Source organism: Triturus cristatus, chromosome 10 (genome assembly GCF_964204655.1).
Source record: "Triturus cristatus chromosome 10, aTriCri1.1, whole genome shotgun sequence".
Lineage (NCBI taxonomy): Eukaryota > Metazoa > Chordata > Amphibia > Caudata > Salamandridae > Triturus > Triturus cristatus.
Window position 1 is genome coordinate 900,055,317 of NC_140593.1, and position 20,698 is coordinate 900,076,014.

The window sequence follows — 20,698 nt, forward strand, 5'->3', positions numbered from 1 at the left end:
TAAGAAAGGTTCGGGTCTGTTTCAAAAACCTCACAAGGTTGTCAAAGTATGGACTAACGCTATCAAAACAGAGGATTCCCGTGTTTGGAATCTCAACAGAGTGGTTGTTATAAAAAGGAGTAAATTGAATGGTGAAAGATATGAACATGGTTCCGATAGAGCTTCTCTAAATACAGATGTAGGTGATAACCCTGTGAGTGTTCCAAGGGAAAAAAGGCTCACTAAACTACCTTCAAGGTTTAATGAGTTTCAGATGTGATTATGTTATAGTTTCATTCTCAGTTTATTGGTAACTTTTCATACATTACGTGTCTTGGTTGCCAAGTGCCAATTTCAATTCATTCGTGCATTATGTGCCTTGGTTCCCAAATGCCATCTTCAATGTATTAATTCATTTTGTGTTAGGTGTTTAGGGGGGGGGGGGGGGGGAAGGTGTGTAATATCTGGTACTTTTATATATAGTTTCTTATTCAGTGTCACAATTTATTTATTTATCAGTTTCTTCCTGTACAATGTATTAACATGTTGCTTGTGTTGGAATGAGCACCATGGTGATGGAACCTGGTGTGGTGATGCCTCTAATGCTACCTGTCAGTTGCAGCTGACTTCTTCTCCTGGATGGATGGGATCACTTTTACTGGAATAAACTTGCAACTACTTTCCTACATCTGGAACCCCCCATAATTTCCTTTTAGCTTGAATTTTACACACTACAAAGAACTGATCAAAAGCAACAGTGTGCACTCACTCAGAGTAGATACAGCAGCCTCGAAGAGACAGCGCATTCAATGCCTAGGCGAGACATAAAAACTGCGTTCCTTAATGAAACTGGCGTTACTTCAATGCCTCGTCAGGGGGTCATAAGCACTATATATATATATATATATATATATATATATACACATACACACACACACACACACACACACTTACCTTAAACAAGTTCCCTGTTGAGAACAAACCCGGGGAATCAGGCAGTGGTTCCCCGATCTCTGCCTGCTTCCCGAGGTCGCCAAACAATTCATAAAGGGGACGAAACTGATAGTGTTCCACATAGGAGTAGTAAGCACTATATAAATGCTGCAATATAATACAAATTACATATAGACGTTATACATCCCCATTAGAAAGGAACACCTCGGAGATGGGTTTGGGAATAGCTATATAGAACTTGGACAGCTGAACAAACTGCAAAACGTTTTACTTAACATTACACACAGAAACAGCGAGCTAGAAAACGAGATGTCCTCATTGACGGGTAGCAAGCAAAATAATCCACTAGCTTACCTGCCCAGCCCTTGCAGCTGGTCCATAGTGAAAGCTAGGTTGGTCATGGGAGAGAGCACAGATGGGCGAGTCTCAGTTCTGAAGAGTGACTTGGACACTGGCAGGGAGAGGTCAGGGGAGCACGAGGCGGGCAGAGAGAGGCGGCGGGGTCCCCAGGTCGGAGCAGCTCGATAGCCGTCCATGATGTTGATAATATGATGCGGTGGGGTCCTTCACGCCTGCAACCAAAGCAATATAAAGACTAGAGTTATGTGTGTGGCTTAATGGACCACATACACACAACAAAAGGATGAAGTTGAGATTCGATAGAGTTTGGACTGGTCATAAATAAAACAATATTCCTCATGCAATCCACACGCGAGAGAAGTAACGGCGTAAAACATATCAAATATATATATATATTTTTATTTGTAACACTGAACGTTAGACTAAGCAGCCGTAATTCATATTAAACGAGCGTACAACCGAGTGCCTCCTGCAAACGAATTCGGTCATCATTTATATCCACATATATCCGAAACGAAGATAAATGTAGGCCGCCAAGCGAAAGTCAAGCGGACACGCGCCGAAAGGCGACGCATGTGGTGGCAACACATTAATACCGATTAAAACATCTTCCATTCGAGGACCTGGAGATATTTAGTACAACAGGTTTACTCTGCGTGGCGAAGATATTGGGCAAAATGACTGTTTAAACTTCCCGTTAAAAAGCGCGGATACCTGGAGGATAGGGTTGATGCACTAAACCTAAAAATCAAACCCAAAACGCTTTACAGCCGGTAACAATGATAAAACACAACAAAATGCCACGAAGAACTCATAACAGCACCTAGGCCCGAGCAGCCCGCCCCTACTTCCGGCTTCTCTTCTGCCGCGACCCCAGCCTCTGACCGCTTGGCGCCTTCTTCCTGGCACCGGCAACTAAAACTGGCGCCAACCTACACCAGCCAATCAGCGTATTCGTTAGTATTCCCTACAACGGGTGAAAACCAATCGATCCACGGCGTCCATTAAACTAGCCTACTGAATCTGTCAGGTCACTTACGCGGAAATGCTAAGTGTGATTGACAGCATCGACCGCCAACCGGTAAGCAAACATTTTCGCGGCATCTAAAACGGCCAATAGAAAGCCAGCGGAAGAACCGTGGCGTGGAATGTAAATATTCTAATTTGAGAAAACTCCCGGGAAAAAATCTCGAGAACACATTTTTCGTAATCGCACGCTGTTGATTGTGTAGACAAAGTTTTGTTCTTTGAATATGCGTTCTCTGGGAAGAGCAGGATCCGATTGGTTGATAGCCTGCCCTTTCCCATTAGTTACTTCTGAAAACGCGAGCGATCGCGCGCATACATCTGAATTCTCTTTTAAAGGTTTTAGTTTGTCGTTGCTCTATTGAGCTGGACGAAGTGGTGTCCTCGAAGGATGATAGCTCTGCTGAATCAGCCTTCCATTCTTTGAGAGTAATAGCAATCATCACCTCTCCAGCCATGCCACGCTCAGTTATTCCGAACATTCAAGGGGATCCATGTATTATGCCACCATCAGAGACCCCTCACCTGAACACCCACACACTGCCACTGCAGGCTGCGTTTCTCGTGCAGACTAAACTAAAGAGTCGACATGGCACCCATCCCTGGGTGCCATGTCCATGGCACCCAGGGATCCATCGACATCCCGATGTCGATGGACATCGATTCCGATTTAACCAACTTCAGTTGGCATCAAGGCAGACAAGGACTTCATGCATTCACTACGAACAGATAAAGAAGCAGTTACGGGCTTACTCAACAGATTTTCAAAGACTGCAATTTCATAAAAGGAGTAGAACACTCAGTCTTATGTTCTACACCCATTACCAACATCAGAGTTCCAAATCAACTTCTACTTGTCTTTGTACTTTACCCCCAATCTTCCTCTTAATCTTACACTATTTCTTCCTTGGAAATAGCTTTATTCGACAATATGTCATGAAAGCACAAACAATACATATATCACAAGACAATTAAATAGTACAAGACTTTACACAAGATAAAAGGTTATTAAATACTGTTCATAATTGTCGATTAGTTCATAATAAAATTCATATATGACCACTAAAAAATATTTCCTAACAAGCCAGCGATGTTAAAACCATCATACATTAGTTTAACTAGCAACTGGGAATTGTGCAAAACGTGTGCGTATAAACCAGGCCCCTCTTAAAAATGTTGCTACAGCAATAGCTATACAAGGGGTACAATCTGCTTCCAATATCCTCATGGCTTCAATATACCGTTGTGTACCCATGTTTGAACAAATGGGTTTCAACCACTTACGTCTTGGGCTAATATAAAGGGGGCATACAAAAAATAAGTGAACAATTGTCTCAGCCATATCCAGACACTTGATACATTTATCATCTGGGGGTTGCACCCATTTACATGTAAAGGCTTTGACTGGCAGAGATCCCACCCTAAACTGAAAAAACAGTTTACGATCTAAGGGACTCTCAATAATATCCCAGTAAGTTTCACACCATGGTCTAGACTTAAATTTTAAAAAACGGCCTGTGAGGTTAGTGTTCATATTGGCAAGATAAAATGTTGAAAAGACTATTTCCCAATATGTGGCTTTTAATTGCTTTTTTGATGGGAAGGATGATAAATCCGGTGCTTCTCATAGGGAAATAAGGTCTGATTTTATTATAAGCGACCTGATCTCTCTGAACCAATACATTTTGTGAAATCGGTCTGCCAAAATTACATCCTTCAAAGCATGAGCATAATGTGAGAGTTCGGGTGTAGTCCAAATTCACCTCCAGTATAAAAGAGGGCGCAACCTCACTGTATCAACCACATTTTTCCTACCTAGATCGAATAAAAGACGGACGGTAGGAGTACTTTGGGGGACGCCAACTAAACTACGTAAGATTTTATTCTCTGCTTTAGATAATTGGCTCAAGTTGTTAAACCCCCATAATTCGGACCCATACAGGGTGGCACTCAACACTTTCATGTTATATACCTCCAATGCAGGGGTGATTGGTTTAGTGAAAGAAGATTTGTGTTTGGACAATAAAATGCCCGCATGCTGGTGGAATTTTAAAATTGCCATATCCAGATGTCGTTTCCAGCACATATTACTCTAAAGTAAAATACCCAAGTATGTAAAAACCTCTACTTGCTCTAGGGGAGTATTATTTAAAATAATACTACCTTTAAAAGATTTGTGTGGATTAAGGGACATGAACTTTGTTTTCGATGTGTTAATCTCAAGTCCACGCTCCTGACAATAATCCCCAAAGGCATTAACTGCCTTCTGTAGCCCGCTCGGAGTCCTTGAAATAATCATCGTGTCATCCGCAAACATGAGGACAGGTACATGTTCCCCAGCTATTACAGGGGCATACGTGGGGGAACTACAAAGATGGCTTACTATTCCATTTATGTATAGTGAAAATAGGGTGGAGGCCAGGACACAACCCTGCCGAACACCACGCTCGACGGGGAATGTGTCCGTGACCTCCCCCTGTGCCCCCCATCTGATTCTAGCAAAATTACCCTCATGCAAGCGAACGAGAATAGTCAATAACTCTGGGGCCATCCCTAGTTCATCAAGGACTCTCCAGAGTTTGCAACGGGGAACCAAGTCAAAGGCCGATTTTAGGTCTACAAAGAAAGCGACCCTTCGGTTAAAACCACATTCCTCCAATAAAGCATAATAAAATAAAAGACCTGGTCTACGGAACTAGTACAAGGACGAAAGCCGGCTTGATATGGGGATAAAATTGTGTTTTCCTCAATCCAAGACTGCACTTTATTTTGAACTAGTCGACCCATCAGTTTTTGCGCTGAATCTATAAGACTAATGGGTCTATAGTTACTTGGGAGGGATTTATCGCCTTTCTTAAAAACCAGGATTATTTCTGCTCCCTTCCAAGACATTGGAATTGGAGCGCCCCTGGCCACAGCATTAGCTTAAAGTACAAAATATTGACACCAACATGGTCTGTCACTTAAGAAAACATCAGCCGGAATACCATCCATGCTTGGGGCTCTACCCCCTGTCACACAATCCAATGCCAAGCTAACATCATTGATGGTGAAAATCTGGGTTTGATAAAAAATTTCCAGTGGTAATGAACACTCCTCCTCACCTGGGCTACGAGCATATTGGGGTTTAAAAAAATCTAACCATTGGGTCTGGGCAACATTATTATGGGGAGGTTCCGCATATCCTCCTCTATCCCATTTTCTCAGTCAGTCAGTCAAAGAGGCTTTATTTCGATATAAATATATCTTAAAAAGCAGAGCTACGGGGGGCGTGGCCAAGATGGCGGGGTGAGCGGACGCTTCCTCCCGTAGCTCCTCCGGCCCGGCCAAGTTTGAGCCCTTTTCTTACGCTTTTCTCCCCCTGCTGAGGCTCAGCGCTGGAGAGGAGAGTGGCGGAGCATCAGGGGTGCATATTGGTGCTGTTTTGGTTCGGATCGCCTCGGGGGAACCCCCCCAAAAGTTCGATCGAGTTCAAGAGACGACGGCGAGCCCGAGGGGCGGAGCGCATTGGAGTGCTGTCCGGACGCCTCGGTTGGGCCTGGTGCTGAAAGTTGCGATTTGGAGGGGATCTGGCCCGCCGCTCGACGGAGATCGAAGGAGCCTTGCGGGAGAGGACCCGACGGGGCGGAGGGCTTGAGACGGGCGCCCCGGCACTCGGACTTGTGGCGGCGACACCTCGCACTGCGGGGGCCCCTAACCCCTAGCCGAGGTACAGCGGACTCCCTGACGGGGTTGGACCAGCTGGGCCCTGTGCGTGACGGACTGGGGCCGGTGGTGGAACTTATTTGGCTGTGGGGTGCTTCAGGGGCCCCGGGGTGTCGTCGGGCCTGGTCATTTTGGCCTGCTCCGCCCTGCCGCCATTTTGTCCCCGAAGGAGCAGTGGTGGCAGCCTTCGCCGGAGTCCTGGCTGCTGGATGCAAGTGACCCCCGCTGCTGCTGGGCTGCTGGGCTGACTCTCGGAGGGATGTGCTGATGAGACCCCCCCACTGCGGCCCCCTTGGTTGTCTCGCACGGGCTCCCGCGTCTGACGGTGACGGTGACCGGACTGGGCCGCCATTTTGTCACCTGTGACGCAGCGACTTCGCTCGTGGGGGATACCCACGTCGAGTGCTTGCCGGCGGCTGAGCACCCCTGGGGCGCCTGGATCTGTGTTCGACTGCGGAGCTAGCGATGTCTGGAAGAGGCGGCCCGAAGAAAGGGGACCGTACCCTGCCGGACATGCTTGGCAGGGCCCAGCAATTGCGGGACAGGACGCAGCCCTCACCGGGGTCCTCCCGGGCTCCGGCGGATGTGACTGGGGGGGAGCCACCCGTCACGAGGGCCTTTATGGAGGAACTGTTTAGCTCCCTCAGGGAGGACTTCCAGACACTGAAGCGGGAGGTGGCCAGTGAGGTCCGAGAAGTGCGCAGGGAGGTGGAGGGCCTTGGCGAACGTGTTGAAGCGGTGGAGACGGAGGGCCAACATCGAGCGGAGGAGATAGTCCACCTACAGCAGGACGTTCTCCGCCTCCGGGAGCAGTGTGTGGAGCTCCAGGCCCACTCTGAGGACCTCGAGAACAGATCTCGGAGGAACAACATCCGAGTGCGTGGTGTGCCGACTGCGGATGAGGGGTCCGATCTGAGGGGCTACCTGCAGGCCCTGTTCCGAGAGATCCTGGGGGAAGCTGCGGACTTTCCCATCAGCATTGATAGGGCGCATAGGGTCGGCCGGCAGCGCCAGTCATCGGCACCTCCACCGGACATTCTGGCCTTCCTGCCCGACTTTCCACTGAAGGAGCGCATCATGGCTGAGGCCCGCAGGAAACAGCCCCTGACTTTCCGGGATCGGCCGGTGGCGCTTTACCAGGACCTCTCCGCCATCACGCTGCAGAAACGCAGGTCCTTTAGGATTGCCACTGACTTTTTGCGCGAACACGAGACGCAGTACTCTTGGGGTCACCCCTTCCGCCTGATTTTTCGGTGGAATGGGGTGTTACACCAGCTACGCTCCTTGCAAGACATTTGTGGTGTCCTGGGGCTCACGGCGGCGGAGGAAGAAGGAGCTACGCCGTCGTGGAGGTCCTCGGAGAGACGGAACCGGCGGAGGTCAACGAGGCGGCGCTCAGCGGCCAGCGTGGGGCGTCCGGACTCCCCTACCATCAGGGCGGACATGGCCGACGCTCTGAGGGCGGCGGCCGGGGACTCGACCGGCTCCTCTGGCGTGGCCTTGACGGCCTAACACACACTCCGGGGGGAGATGTCTTTAGCTTCTTTACATGCTTGGTACGGGGCGGGGGGGTGGGGGGGGAGCGGATGGAGGTGAGTGGCTGGACGTCCACTTCGTTCTTTTCTACGGACTTGCCCGTCTTGGGGCTTGACTGAGACAATGGGGTGTTTGAGTTTGTGGGTGGCTAGTTGCCAGGGTTGTGTTTGGGGTGGGGGAGGGGGTTGTTTTGGGGTTGGGAAGGTCCCGTCCGATGTTGTCTATGCCCGCTTTGTTTTGGCTTGTCCTGCGCGGCGGCCCCGCGCGCCACACCCGCTGATTCCCTGCCAATTGCATGGCGCTCCCGATCCCCGCGAGGAATGCCGGGCCTAAAGGTAGTGACCCTTAATGTTCAGGGTCTGAATAACCCGGTGAAGCGCAGAGCGATCCTATCGTTGCTGGAGGGGACACAGGCGGACATTTGCCTTTTGCAGGAGACACACTTATTGCCCCGAGATTGCCATAGGATGCGCTCTGCCAGGTTCCCTACCCAGTTCTTTTCCTCGGCAGCGAACAAGACGGCGGGGGTAGCCATTCTCCTAGCGAGCTCCTTTCGGGGGGAGGTTTTGCATAAGTGTGCTGAACAGAAGGGGAGGCTCCTTGCGTATCGCATGCGCCTGGGAGGCATAGCATTTACGGTCGGCTCCGTTTATAGCCCAAACGATCACCAAGAGCGCTTCCTAGACTCCGCGCTGGTGGATGTCACTGCTTCCCCCGACCGCCACATTATCTTGGGGGGGGACCTTAACATTGTCTTCGATTCTGTGATGGACAGATCGGCGCAGCGCTTCCCGCAGACGGGGGAACTGTCCCAGGCTGGGAGGGCCCGGATTGCGGAAATGGACTTGCACGACCTCTGGCGCTCCATGCACCCCACGGATAGGGACTACTCTTATTTCTCGCACGCACACCGAACCTACTCACGGCTGGACTACCTCTTGGTGAGTGGACCGATGCGTGCCGCTGCCACGGCGGCGGACATCGGGGTCCTGACCCTGTCTGACCACTCCCCAGTCACCGGCGTTTTCCAGTGGCCGGCGGCCTCCCCCTCTCGGGGGGTGTGGCGCCTCCGGGATACCCTTCTACACAAGAAGTCGGTGGTGCAACGCATCGGGGAGGTCATACGGGACTATCTCACCCACAATAGCAACACTGACACCTCGCAGGCGACACAGTGGGCGGCATTGAAGGCAGTCCTCCGGGGGGAATTTATCTCTATCTCTGCAGCTGAAAATAAGGAGCGGCAACTGAAGAGGGATGAGCTGACAGCTCAGGTCCGGGAGCTTGAGCAGGTCCACCGCCGCACGGGGGCGCCGAGGGTGTGGAGGCAGTTGAAGGCAGCGAGGAAGCTCCTGTCGGCTCTGGATCTTGACAGGGCGGAGTATGCCGCCCTACGCTTGAAACATGCCTACTACACTGGGGGGGACAGATGTGGCAAGCTCCTAGCACACCGGCTCCGGGTCGCGCAACAGCGTAGCGTTGTGAAAGAATTGGTGGGCACGGACGGGGGGGTTGTCTCCGGGGACGCGGAGGTAGCGGAATCTTTCCGCGGCTTCTACGAGGCGCTGTATGCTGAGGAGCCCTCCTCGCCACGGGATGCCGACGGCTATTTGGAGTCGGTGACCCTCCCGGTACTGGATCCGGCTCAGGCGGACCACCTGGAGCGGGACATCCATGTTGAGGAAGTGATTTCCGCTATCGCGCGGCTGAAACATGGCAAGGCCCCGGGCCCGGACGGGTACACGTCGCTATTTTACAAGACTTTTTGCACGGTTGTGGCCCCTGTCCTTACTCGGCTATTTAACTCTTTCTCCGAACCGGGAGCCATCCCTCCGGATCTCCTGAGGGCGACGGTCGCGGTAATCCCGAAACCTGGGAAGGACCGGGCCCTCTGCGGCTCGTACCGACCCATCTCGCTTTTAAATGTCGACCTAAAGTTGTACACGGGGATTCTCGCGTCCAGGCTGAGTCCACACCTCCCCGGTCTGGTGGAGGCGGACCAGGCTGGTTTTGTGCCCGGCAGACAGACGGTTGACAACACCAAGCGGGTGACGCATGTTCTGGAGAAGGCCTCAAGGATCTCGGGGGAGCGGATGTTGCTGTCCGTCGATGCGGAGAAGGCCTTTGACAGAGTCCACTGGCCGTATCTGGAGCTGGTCCTCAAGAAATTGGGAATCGGCGATAAGTTCCGCACCATGGTATTTAACTGCTATAAGCATCCTTCAGCGTCGGTGCGGGTCAATGGGCGTAGCTCCGGTGGCTTTGCCATCGAGCGCGGCACGCGGCAGGGCTGCCCTCTTTCGCCGCTCTTGTTTGCCCTCTACATGGAGCCGTTTGCTCAGAGGATTCGGAATAATCCGGATGCTGTCGGGGTCCGGATGGGCCAGTACGTCCACACCGTCAGTCTCTACGCGGATGATGTCCTGTTGACCTTGGACGACCCTGGGAGGTCGCTGCCTGCTTGCCTCCGGGAGCTGGACGCCTTTGCGGGGGTGGCCGGCTTCAAAATGAATATGAGCAAGTCGATGGCGTTAGACGTGTCCCTGGCTGCGGATACCAGGAGGGATCTTCAGCGGCTCTTCCCCATGCAGTGGTCCTCGTCCACGGTGCCGTACCTGGGGATCCTACTGGCGCCTACATTACCGGAGATGGTTACGGCCAATTATGCCTCCCTCAGCAGGAAGATCAAGGATGAGCTTGGCCGCTGGAACAAAGGCCTGCTGTCCTGGCTGGGGCGAATCGCGGCGGTCAAGATGACGGTGTTGCCCCAGATACTATATCTTTTCCGGGCCCTCCCGCTCCAGCCCCCGGTGGGCTGGATACGACAAATGCAGGCTGACATCTCCCGCTTTGTCTGGCAGGGCCGAAGGCCACGCATGAAGAGGGTCCTCTCCACGCTTGCTCCGGAGGCGGGGGGTCTCGGTATTCCAGACCTCCGTAAGTACTTTCAGGCGGCACAGCTACGCTATCTGGTGGAGTGGAGCAGGTGGGAGTCCGACAAACATTGGCTCTTCCAAGACCAGGCAGTGGCGGGCCGCACCTTACAAGAGGTTCCATTCCTGCGCCGCGCGCATCGCCCCCCTAATCTTTACGCTTCCTTTGTTACGCGGGTCCCCCTGCGTGTGTGGGACGCGGTCTGTGAGGCCCGGGGCCTTACCACCTTCCCTTCGCCGCTCACGCCCATTGTGGGCAACCCGGACTTCTCCCCAGGGATGGAGCCGGGGGTTTTCTCCCACTGGGTGCAGGCGGGCTGCAGGGCACTCTTCCAGATCTATGGCCCGGAAGGAGTGGTTCCTTTTCAGCAACTCCGCCAGGAGTTCGGCCTGACGGAGCTGGACAGATTGCGCTACATGCAGGTTCGGCATTGGGCCCTCCAGCCCCAGGTGCGTGCCACCGCCGCCCGTCCAATTACACCGTATGAGAGGTGGTTGGCTACTCGGACCTCCGACGCTAAGCTAATTACCGATCTGTACAAATACCTACAACCCCCGCCGTTTCACTATTACAACCCGGGGAGGGAACGCTGGCACAGGGAATTGGGCAGGACACTCAGCCACAAGGAATGGGACAAAATTGCGTATCGGGCGCGGCACTCTGCATATCACATGGGCCTTACGGAGACCTTTACTAAGGTGTCCACATACTGGTACTACACCCCGGAGAGACTGTATGAAATGCATAAGCACACTGACAGGGGGTGCTGGCGGAGCTGCGGGCAGGAAGGTACCCTTTCACACATTCTTTGGGATTGCCCAGTGCTGACCGCCTACTGGAAGGAAGTTCTGGACGAGGTGGATAAGCACTTTGGGATAGAGCTGCCGCGACTCCCGGCGTATGTCCTGTTGGGCCTCCCCAATGACCTAATGTACCCACTGAAGTCCCGTAGGGGTAGGCAGATCGCAATTGCGCTGGGGTCTGCGGTTCAGAACATTCTAATCCACTGGCGCACAGCCACCGTCCCCTCCATCACCGGTTGGTTGCATAGGCTTTGGCATGTGCTGGGGATGGAGAAGCTGTCGCTTACGGTTGCGGGGGAGATAGACCAATTTGAAGAGCTGTGGCAACCCTTTCTAGCGCTGCTGTCCACTGAATTCCGGGAGCTCACCTGCCCGAGGTATCTTAGGCTTCTCAGGCTGACGCCGCCGGTGACCCCGGCGGACTAGTTTACATGTGAGGCGGGGACCTCCCAGGGAGGGGGGGGGGGGGTGCGGGGCTTCCTGGTGAGGATTACTCTGGTGCGGGACCATAGGACGGGGGGGGGTGTGGGGGGGGGGGGGTTTCGTTACTGGGAGGATGGGGGATGGGGGGGGATTGTGTTCTGTTGAGTTGCTGATGGCTTTCATTGCTTAGATTTGGGGTGTCGGATGCGCGGGCGGGGTTCCATAGCTTGTATTTCTAGCCTTCATCTACTGTGTTTTTCCCCCTGACTTACTGCGCTACCTATTGCCAACCCTCTGGAGTTGCACCCTTTTTCTTTGACTGTATTCCATGTATCCTGACCTCCTATCCCCCTCCCCCATGGTTTGTTTTTGTTTCAATAAAAACGTTTTAAACATAAAAAGCAGAGCTACAGCATTATACAATAAAAAAGATAAAAAGGAATCAGTGCATGGAAAGTATACATACAATTCATACTACTACTGATGCCAATAAATTAACTAAAAACAGGAATTAAAAAACAGATTAAACAACATACAAAAGCCTAGATGACCTAATGCGCCAAGCCCAACCTAAGAACTTGGCTAAACCACAAGCAAAGAGGGGCCTTGGGTCGTTTTTTAATATTCGTAAGGCTTCTATGCAATGTCTGGTACCAAGTTCTCTACAAAGCGGTTTTAACCACCTACTCCGGGGGGCTGCATAAGCGGGACATTCAAACAAAAAGTGGGGGACAGACTCAGACCTCTTATCACAAAATGGACAAAGGGAAGTTGTTTGAAGTGGGACTTTCCACCTGGAAGTTAATTCTCCTACAGGGAGTAAGCCTATTCTAAATTGAAAATATAGGGCCCTGTCTTTACAATTAGAGATAACATCCAGGTAAGGTTCACAGAAGTAAATTTCTTTGACCAAAAGAAAATCCAAAGTGGACCTGCACAGATTGACATTGCTGCTTCTGATACCCGCCACCCAGCTCCAATAAATCTTTTTTAGCTCAGACTTAGGGGGTGCAGTTCTATTGGACCAGGCCTCGCCAAGACCTAGGCAAACAAGGAGACGCTTAACTTCCCTCAGCCAGAAGATCTTGGACCAGCCTGTTAACCCCAGCACCTCGTTAAGGCCATCCGCATAGCTAGATAGTTCAGGTGTTCTCCATATGCGCGCCCATAAAAGGAGAGGGCGGAGCCTAGCCTGATCACTAATTGGCCGGGTGCCCAGGTCCAAAAGCAGTGGAAGAGTTGGGGTACTATAAGGGAGCCCCATGAGATCTTTATGGAATTTATTTTCTGAGCGGGACAAGTGGTCAACCTTATGGACGCCCCAAAGTTCCGCCCCATAAAGAGCTGCACTAACCCCCCTTGCCCTATATATATCAAGGACAGGAGCAATGGGTTTCAATGCTGAAGCACGATGTTCCTTAAGCAAGGCACCCACCACCCTCTTGTGGGTCAGCAACATCTTTTGATGGTGGCACTTCCATCTCATGGAGTCGCAGAGGCGGATACCAAGATAGTCAAATTCTGACACTCTTTCGAGGGTAACAGAGTCCAAAGATGGTGGTTTGGCCAACCTTTTCGGGGGGTTAAGGACCAAATCTTAGCTGTGTTGATAACTAACCCTCTCACATCACAAAAAGACTTGAAGTTGGTTAATAGACTCTGCAAACCCACCGGGGTTTTAGAAATCAGGAGGGTATCATCCGCAAATAGAAGGGTAGGTATTCTTCTACCGGCCAGGGTTGGTGCATCTGCAGGATGTTGTAGCAGGTGCTCCACCACTCCGTTGACATACAATGAAAACAGAGTGGGGGCAAGAACACAACCCTGGCGTACCCCTCTATTTACTGGAATACAAGCTGTTTTTTGTCCCTGATTTCCCCACCTGATCTGGGCAAAATTATCTGAATGGAGGTTTATCAACAAGCTCAGCAAATAAGGTGGGATACACTGTTCGCTGAGCACACTCCATAATTGGCTACGGGGAACTAGGTCAAAGGCAGTCCGTAGGTCGATAAAAGCAAGATACAGACTGCCTTTGCCCAGTAGAACCACCTTCCAGTATAACATCAAAAGGCGAAAAGATTGCTCTATTGTCCCCGTGCCTGTTCTAAAACCAGCCTGAAAGTCTGAGAGAACGCACTTTTCCTCTACCCATTGCAATATCCTTGCCAAAACCACTTTTCCTGCCACTTTTTGTGAGGTATCTAGCAGGCTTATTGGGCGATAATTAGCTGGGTCGTTACGACATCCTTTTTTAAAAATAGGAACGACCTCAGCGCCCTTCCAGGAGGTCGGCAGGGATGCCCCTTCGAGGCTGGAATTCAGTAGGTCGGAGATGAGTTTTCCCCATTCCTCAGGATTGATGCGTAGCAAATCTCCTGGGATCCCATCCGGACCAGCAGCTTTATTGGGCGTAAGGGAAGTAATCGCCTCCACCACTTCCTTGGGTGTAAACATAATCTCATCCATAGATTGGAAATGAGCATAAGGGTGGCATATTCTCAGGCTTTCAACCTGGACCGGGGTCATTGAATAGAGTTGGGAAAAATGGGTGACCCACGCACTCTCGGGTACATTACAGGTGATCAGAGTGTCCACAGGTCTCTCTCTGTTTCTAAGTAGGTCCCAGAAACCCTTGGCGTCCTTCCTAAGACTTGCAGCCTTCAGGTCACACCAAAACTGATCTTCCCAATCTGACTTTGCCTTTAATAGTACTCTCCTATAATTACCCCTCGCGGCACAAATCAGATCTCTAATCTTAGATTTAACTGCCAATAAGAGTTCCCGTTTGGCCATGCGACAAGCCGCTGAAAACCACCCAGCAGCACCCTTCCTACCGCCACTCTTGTTGGCCCTCTTCCCATCATTTGGGGCTATGAATAGTTCACCTATAGCCTTTGTGGTTTGTTCAAAAATTGCAGGTACATCTTGTACACTGAATGAGGGGGAATCTAGATAAAGTATGATATTAGCCATCACGGATTGTACCTCCAACATCTTGGCCTCATTATCAATAATATTTTTCCATTTCAGGCGCCTACCGCAATTGGAAGGGCGCACTTCATGGGTTGTTTTCCATACATGAGGGGTTTGAGGAGGAGACCAACCCTTCCAAGGTTGGGACAAAGACAGGATTAGTGGATTGTGGTCACTATCAATAGAAGGCCAAACCTCCATATCCACCAGAGAAGACCACAGCCGAAAATTCAGCATAATGTAATCAATCCTAGAGGAATGCCCTATTCTATTAAACGTATGTGCCCCCATTAGGTCTGATTTGGATCTGCCATTTGTTGCTCTAAGACCATGCTCCAGGCAAAGAGCATTTAGATCTATTGCATTTTGGGTCCATCTTCTAATAGGAGTGATAGACAAAGGAGGAATGCCTCTGTTAGACCTGTCAGCCCTTTGGGTGGTCCCTCCTCATCATTATTTATTTTGTCCCACTTTTGCCTCAAACCCTGTTGGTATTTTTCCTTTTTGGGAACCACCAGACTTTTTAGTGTTGCTGCAGATTCAGGGAGCCATTTTATCTACCCCTGGAACTTCTGTCTGAGGGCCTGGAGCACAAAATGGTGGCCACCTGTGACATCACCAGCACCCACTGGAACCTACTAGCACCTTCCAGAACATTCCAGAACCCTGTGACAGTTGGAGGCGGTTTAGAATGTTGGGAAGCTAAGACAGAGAGTTGGCAGTTGGAGCTGGCAGTTGGCACCTGACTGGTGAAGAGTGAGCAGCAGAAACCTGAAGGAGGAAGGAGTGAGGCAGCAGGGGTGGAAACTTGTGCCTGGAGTGGGGTCCATAAACCCACCCTTGATACTAGTCCCTACTGACTGAGCCCAGCCTGGAGCCCTGTGTGGGAAGAAGCAAGAAAAACCATCTTAAGGACCTGGACAGCAGGAACAGGCCTTAGAATCCAAGAACAGCAAGATCCTGACCTGGATACTGGTTTCCCTGGAGTCCGACGCCGAGTAGCCTGGAGACCTGGAGCCCGAGGTGGAGAAGCGGCGCTGACTGGAAAAGCAGACGTCGTACCCGGAGCCGCCAGAGGTCGAGAGAGGGCGCCGACGGAGGTCGTAGAGAGTACCAGAGGTTGAGGAGGAAGTCACCCGAGGTCGAGTGAGCGGCGTCGACGGGGGAGTGAAGTCCACCCTCCGGAGTCGCCGGAGACCGAGGTGAAGCGTGCCGGAGGTCGGGAGTGGGGGTCGCACTCCGGAGTCGCCGGAACCTGAGGAGAGGAACACCGGAGGTCGGGAGTGAGGTCGCACTCCGGAGTCGCCGGAACCTGAGGAGAGGAGCACCGGAGGTCGGGAGTGGGGATCGCACTCCGGAGCCGCCGGAAGTCGACATCGAGCCAAGGCCGGCCGACGTCATCGAAACTGAGGTCGCCATCGGACCGGAGCCGCCCGAAGTCGACATCGAGCCAAGACTGCCCGACGTCATCGAACCGGAGGTCGAGATCGAGCCGAGGCCGCCGACATCGAACCGGAACCGCCTACCGGCGTCGTCAAGAACTGACATTGTGCCGAGGCCACCGACATCGAACCGGAACCGCCTCACGGCGTCGACACGACTCCAGCGGCGTCGGAGCTTCAGAAAAAGGGCAGTAAGTGGAATAGAGGGCGCCTAAGGCCCTGTGGAATCCTAAGAGACTACTCTAGGGGTTAGAGAGGTGCTGGAACCAGCTTGACTGTGCCAGGGGTGAGCTGAGACTAATTCAGAGGGGTTGTGTAGAGTGAGAGAGCCAGGTCTCTAGTATTCCCCCCTTGATCTACCTCAGTTTAGGCCTCAGCCTTGTCCAAGCCAGGGAGTAGACACCCTCAAGCCATCCACATAACCACAAGCTGTGCCTGGGCCAAATCAGCCCATAGTAATCTCAAATGTGATCTGATTCTATAAGTGTCACTGTCAGCTTTTAATTATTTATTGAGAGCACTGTATTTATTGTATTTAACCTATTTATTGCTTCACTGTATTTATTGTTCCACAGTATTTATTGTCGCACAATATTTATTGGTTTGCAGTATTTATTGCCTCAGAATATTTAATTGCCTGTATGTATTGCACTTATATTTATGCCTTAATTATTTATGATCTCCCCTATTTATTGAATCATTAAGACAGTATTTATTTGACCTGCACTATTTAAAAAGCCTTGTATATTGTGATTGTGTTATTATTTATTTAATCAGCAACTAAGAGAAAAAGAAGATAAACAGAGATATTTTCATAATTTTTACGGTGTAGAGTCGTTTTTGGAACGGATGCACGCGTGGTTATTGTATGGGTATGACGTATGCTTAGCACGGTGCCTGATTCCTGACCACTCGAGCCAAGCTACCACTGTGTATGTCTGGAGAGACCCCGTTACCACCACCCTTTCCGGTGTGGGAGTGGGGTATTTCCAACATTAATTGGTGTTCAGTGGTGGGATAGAGCTGTGCCTACGTATACTCAACAATAACTGTGGGTAGTCCATAGGCCTACACCGGGAGTTTTCTCAAAGCGGCCTTCCTAATTGTGGGTTTTTGTTTTTTCCAAATTTACTCTGGTGGTGGGAGGAGGTATTATATAAGGTACCCCCCTGCATAGTTACTGCAAATAACTGTCCTCTGACCTGAGTGGGCAAGATGGAGTTTGTACTGGAGAATTTAGAAACGTACACTGTGGCCCAACTCAGGGAGTTTTGTCAGCGGGAGGGGGTGTATTGTCCCCCAGGAGCAAAGAAGGGTGCACTCCAAACCAGCTTAAGGGCTTGGGGGGAGGTACGACGAGAAAGCAAGGCTGAGGAGGAGGACAGGGATAGAGAGCCCGATAGTGAGGGAGCTGGTTTGTACCAACCTGAGGTGGGGAACCTGTCAGCGGGGCCCAGGACACTTTCCAGGAAGGGCAGCAGTGCCTCTAGCGGTGGCTTGTCTGAAGTGGAGTTAACAGACTGGAGGGAGAAAAGACAGCTCACATGGGACTTAGCAAGGCTGGAGAAAGAGAAGGAGGAACAGAGGATGGCTCATGAGATAAGGCCGAAAGAGATAGATCTTCAGATCCTGAGAATTGGGGCACACCCTGTACCTAACGGTGGCAGCGAAGAACGAGAGTACACCAGGGAACCCAAACCCTACCTGCCAAAGGACATAGTAGCTAGCTATGGGGTGGGCGACGATATTGCCAAGTGGCTAGCGGCCTATGAGGTCTCGTTAAGGGCCCATGGGGTTCCAGAGAAGTACTGGGGAGCGGGATTGTACAAGTACATGCCTCCAGCTGGTAGGGATGCTTTATTGGCCCTCGAGGAGGATGAGCAGACCCACTACCCCACCATGAAAGTGGCGCTCATAAGAAAGTTTGGACTAACACCCGAAAAGTACAGACAGAAGTTCAGGGGTAGTCACAAACTGGGCACACAGAATTGGGTGGACTTCCTGGACTATGCAAAGAAGGCACTAGAGGGTTGGATTCAGGGCATTGAAGTGAGGAACTACGAGGGGTTGTTTGATCTAGTACTGAAGGAACACCTGCTCGAGAAATGTTTCCCTGAACTGCGTCAACACCTGGTGGATAGCAAGCTGACCAGTCCCCGGAAGCTTGCTGAGGAGGCGGACATTTGGGCTAGTACCCGGGTGTCCACAAGGGGGACTGGAGGGGATACTCAAAAGGCCGGACAGGGCACCCCCCAGAAGAAAGAGGGAGGGGAAAAGAAAAAGGAGTTCTCCAAAGGCCCCCAAAATAACTTCCAAGGGAAGGGAACAGGATTCACCCCTAGGGCTAACCCACCCAGAAACCCTAATCCTGGCCAGAGTCAGCAGCCAAGGGTTGTCCATTGCTACGAGTGCGGTGGCGTTGGACACTATAAAGGAGATCCGAAGTGCCTGAAACGACCACCCCCTCCCATTGGAGGAAAGACCCCCGGAGTAGCTAGTGTAGTGCTCGGGGAGGAGATGCCCTTAACTAAGGGAAGGGAGTGGGCGGGTGTCACTTTAGTGTCCCTGGGAGAACGGGAGATGGTTCCTAAGATCCAGGTGCCCGCAAATACCGTAAAGTATGGGCAGTGGGTCACCATCAACGGCCAAAGAGGGGAGGCTCTGAGAGACACAGGAGCCAGTATGACTATGGTACGTAGTCAACTGGTGTCTCCAGAGCAGGTAATTCCCGATGTACTCCACCCAGCCGCGATGGCTGACGGCAGAACCGGCCACTATCCAGTGGCCGAGGTTCCCTTTGAATGGGGGGGGGTTGCAGGTTCACTTCGAGTTGCCGTAAGCCCTGCCGTGCCAGTCGATTGTCTACTGGGGAATGACATGGAGCACAATGCTTGGAAGGAGGTGGAATACCGGACTCATACTGAGATGCTGGGTACACCTGACTGGGCCTGTGTTAGCACAAGGTCCGCGACTACCCGGAGAGGGAGTTCGTTTCGGCTGGAGCCTGGAACAAAGGCCCAGCCAGCTGCCAGTCAAGGGAAGAACCGAAAACAGGAGGAGCCTGCCTCGGCGTCCCCACCCCGTAGGACGGATAGGCCACCGGAGGTGGTGGACCAGGAGTCTGCGGTGGGGGACGTTACCAAACTGGAGGACCTACCCATCCCGGCCGAGTGGCACGTGGAGGGAGGCCCGTCCAGGGAGGAATTCTGCCAGGGCCAGAGGGAGTGCCCTACCCTTGAGGGGCTAAGGCGTCAGGCCCAAGCCCAGGCAGCAGGGAACGTTGAAGGGAACTACAGTGTTTACTGGGAGGATGGCCTCCTCTACAGTGAACCCAAGGCACCCCTACATGGATCGTCACGAGCCTTGGTAGTCCCTCAACGTTATCGAGCCTTCCTTCTGGAGTTGGCTCACGAGATCCCATTGGCAGGACACCTGGGGCAAGACAAGACCTTCGCCCGTCTTGTCCCACACTTTTATTGGCCTCAAATGAAAGTGTCGTCCGATACCTACTGCCGGACATGTGTGTCTTGCCAAGCCAGTGGGAAAACAGGGGTGAAGCTGAAAGCTCCCCTGGAACCACTTCCTGTCGTTAGCACCCCCTTTGAAAGGGTGGGCATCGACATTGTGGGTCCGTTAGATCCGCCAACATCAGCTGGTCACAGGTTTATCCTGGTCCTGGTGGATCATGCCACACGGTACCCAGAGGCAATACCTCTGAGGACCATAACAGCACCTGTTGTGGCTAGGGCCCTGATGGGAATCTTTACCCGAGTGGGTTTTCCCAAGGAAGTTGTGTCCGACAGGGGGACCAACTTCATGTCAGCGTACATGCGGGCCATGTGGAAGGAGTGTGGAGTGACCTACCGGTTCACAACTCCTTACCACCCCCAGACCAATGGTCTGGTGGAGAGGTTTAATAAAACCTTGAAGGGCATGATCAGAAGTCTGCCTGAAAGCCTGCGGAGGAAATGGGACGTCCTCCTACCCTGTCTACTCTTTTCCTACAGGGAAGTGCCACAGAAGAGAGTGGGCTTCAGCCCCTTCGAGCTTCTGTATGGGCACCCTGTACGTGGACCTCTCAACCTGGTGAGAGACGGATGGGAAAGAACTCCCAGAAAGCTTCCCCAGGACGTGGTGAGCTACATGCTGGCCTTCCGGAGCCAAATGGCTAAGTTGTGGAAGCAAGCTTCTGACAACTTGGAAGCCAGCCAAGCAGTGATGAAGGCGTGGTATGACCACAACGCTCACCCGGTGGAGTTGGAGCCTGGCCAGAAGGTGTGGGTGATCGAACCAGGAGAGCTTAGCGCCCTCCAGGATCGCTGGTCAGGACCCTTTGAGGTGTTGGAGAAGAAGGGTAAGGCTACCTACTTGGTGGACCTGAAGACCCCTCGTCAGCCCCTACGGGTGCTGCACGCCAACCGCCTCAAACCCCACCACGAGAGGCCGGAAGTCATCTTGATGATGGTGACTGACGGAGCAGAGGACGCGGAAAGCGAGCCTCTCCCCGATTTGTTTGCGTCTCAAGAAAAGGATGGGTCGGTGGAGGGAGTGATTCTCTCC

The 20,698-nt window shown here is 52.0% G+C and overlaps 1 protein-coding gene across 4 annotated transcripts in view; it reads right to left on the minus strand.

Annotated features, from left to right (window-relative positions):
- CDC25A (cell division cycle 25A) overlaps positions 1 to 2,254 on the minus strand; it is a 255,238-nt gene extending 252,984 nt beyond the window's left edge. For 2 of the 4 annotated variants that reach the window (XM_085628703.1, XM_085628701.1), the window contains exons 1-2: positions 2,117 to 2,254; positions 1,288 to 1,505 (exon numbers count right to left, since the gene is read on the minus strand). In XM_085628703.1, coding sequence (XP_085484829.1) covers positions 1,288 to 1,469 — 182 coding nt within the window. In that variant the 5' untranslated portion in view covers positions 1,470 to 1,505; positions 2,117 to 2,254. Of the gene's footprint in view, positions 1 to 1,287; positions 1,506 to 2,007 lie in introns of all 4 variants that reach the window. The other 2 variants (XM_085628704.1, XM_085628702.1) reach the window with 2 other exon arrangements.
- Positions 2,255 to 20,698: the final 18,444 nt, after the last annotated feature.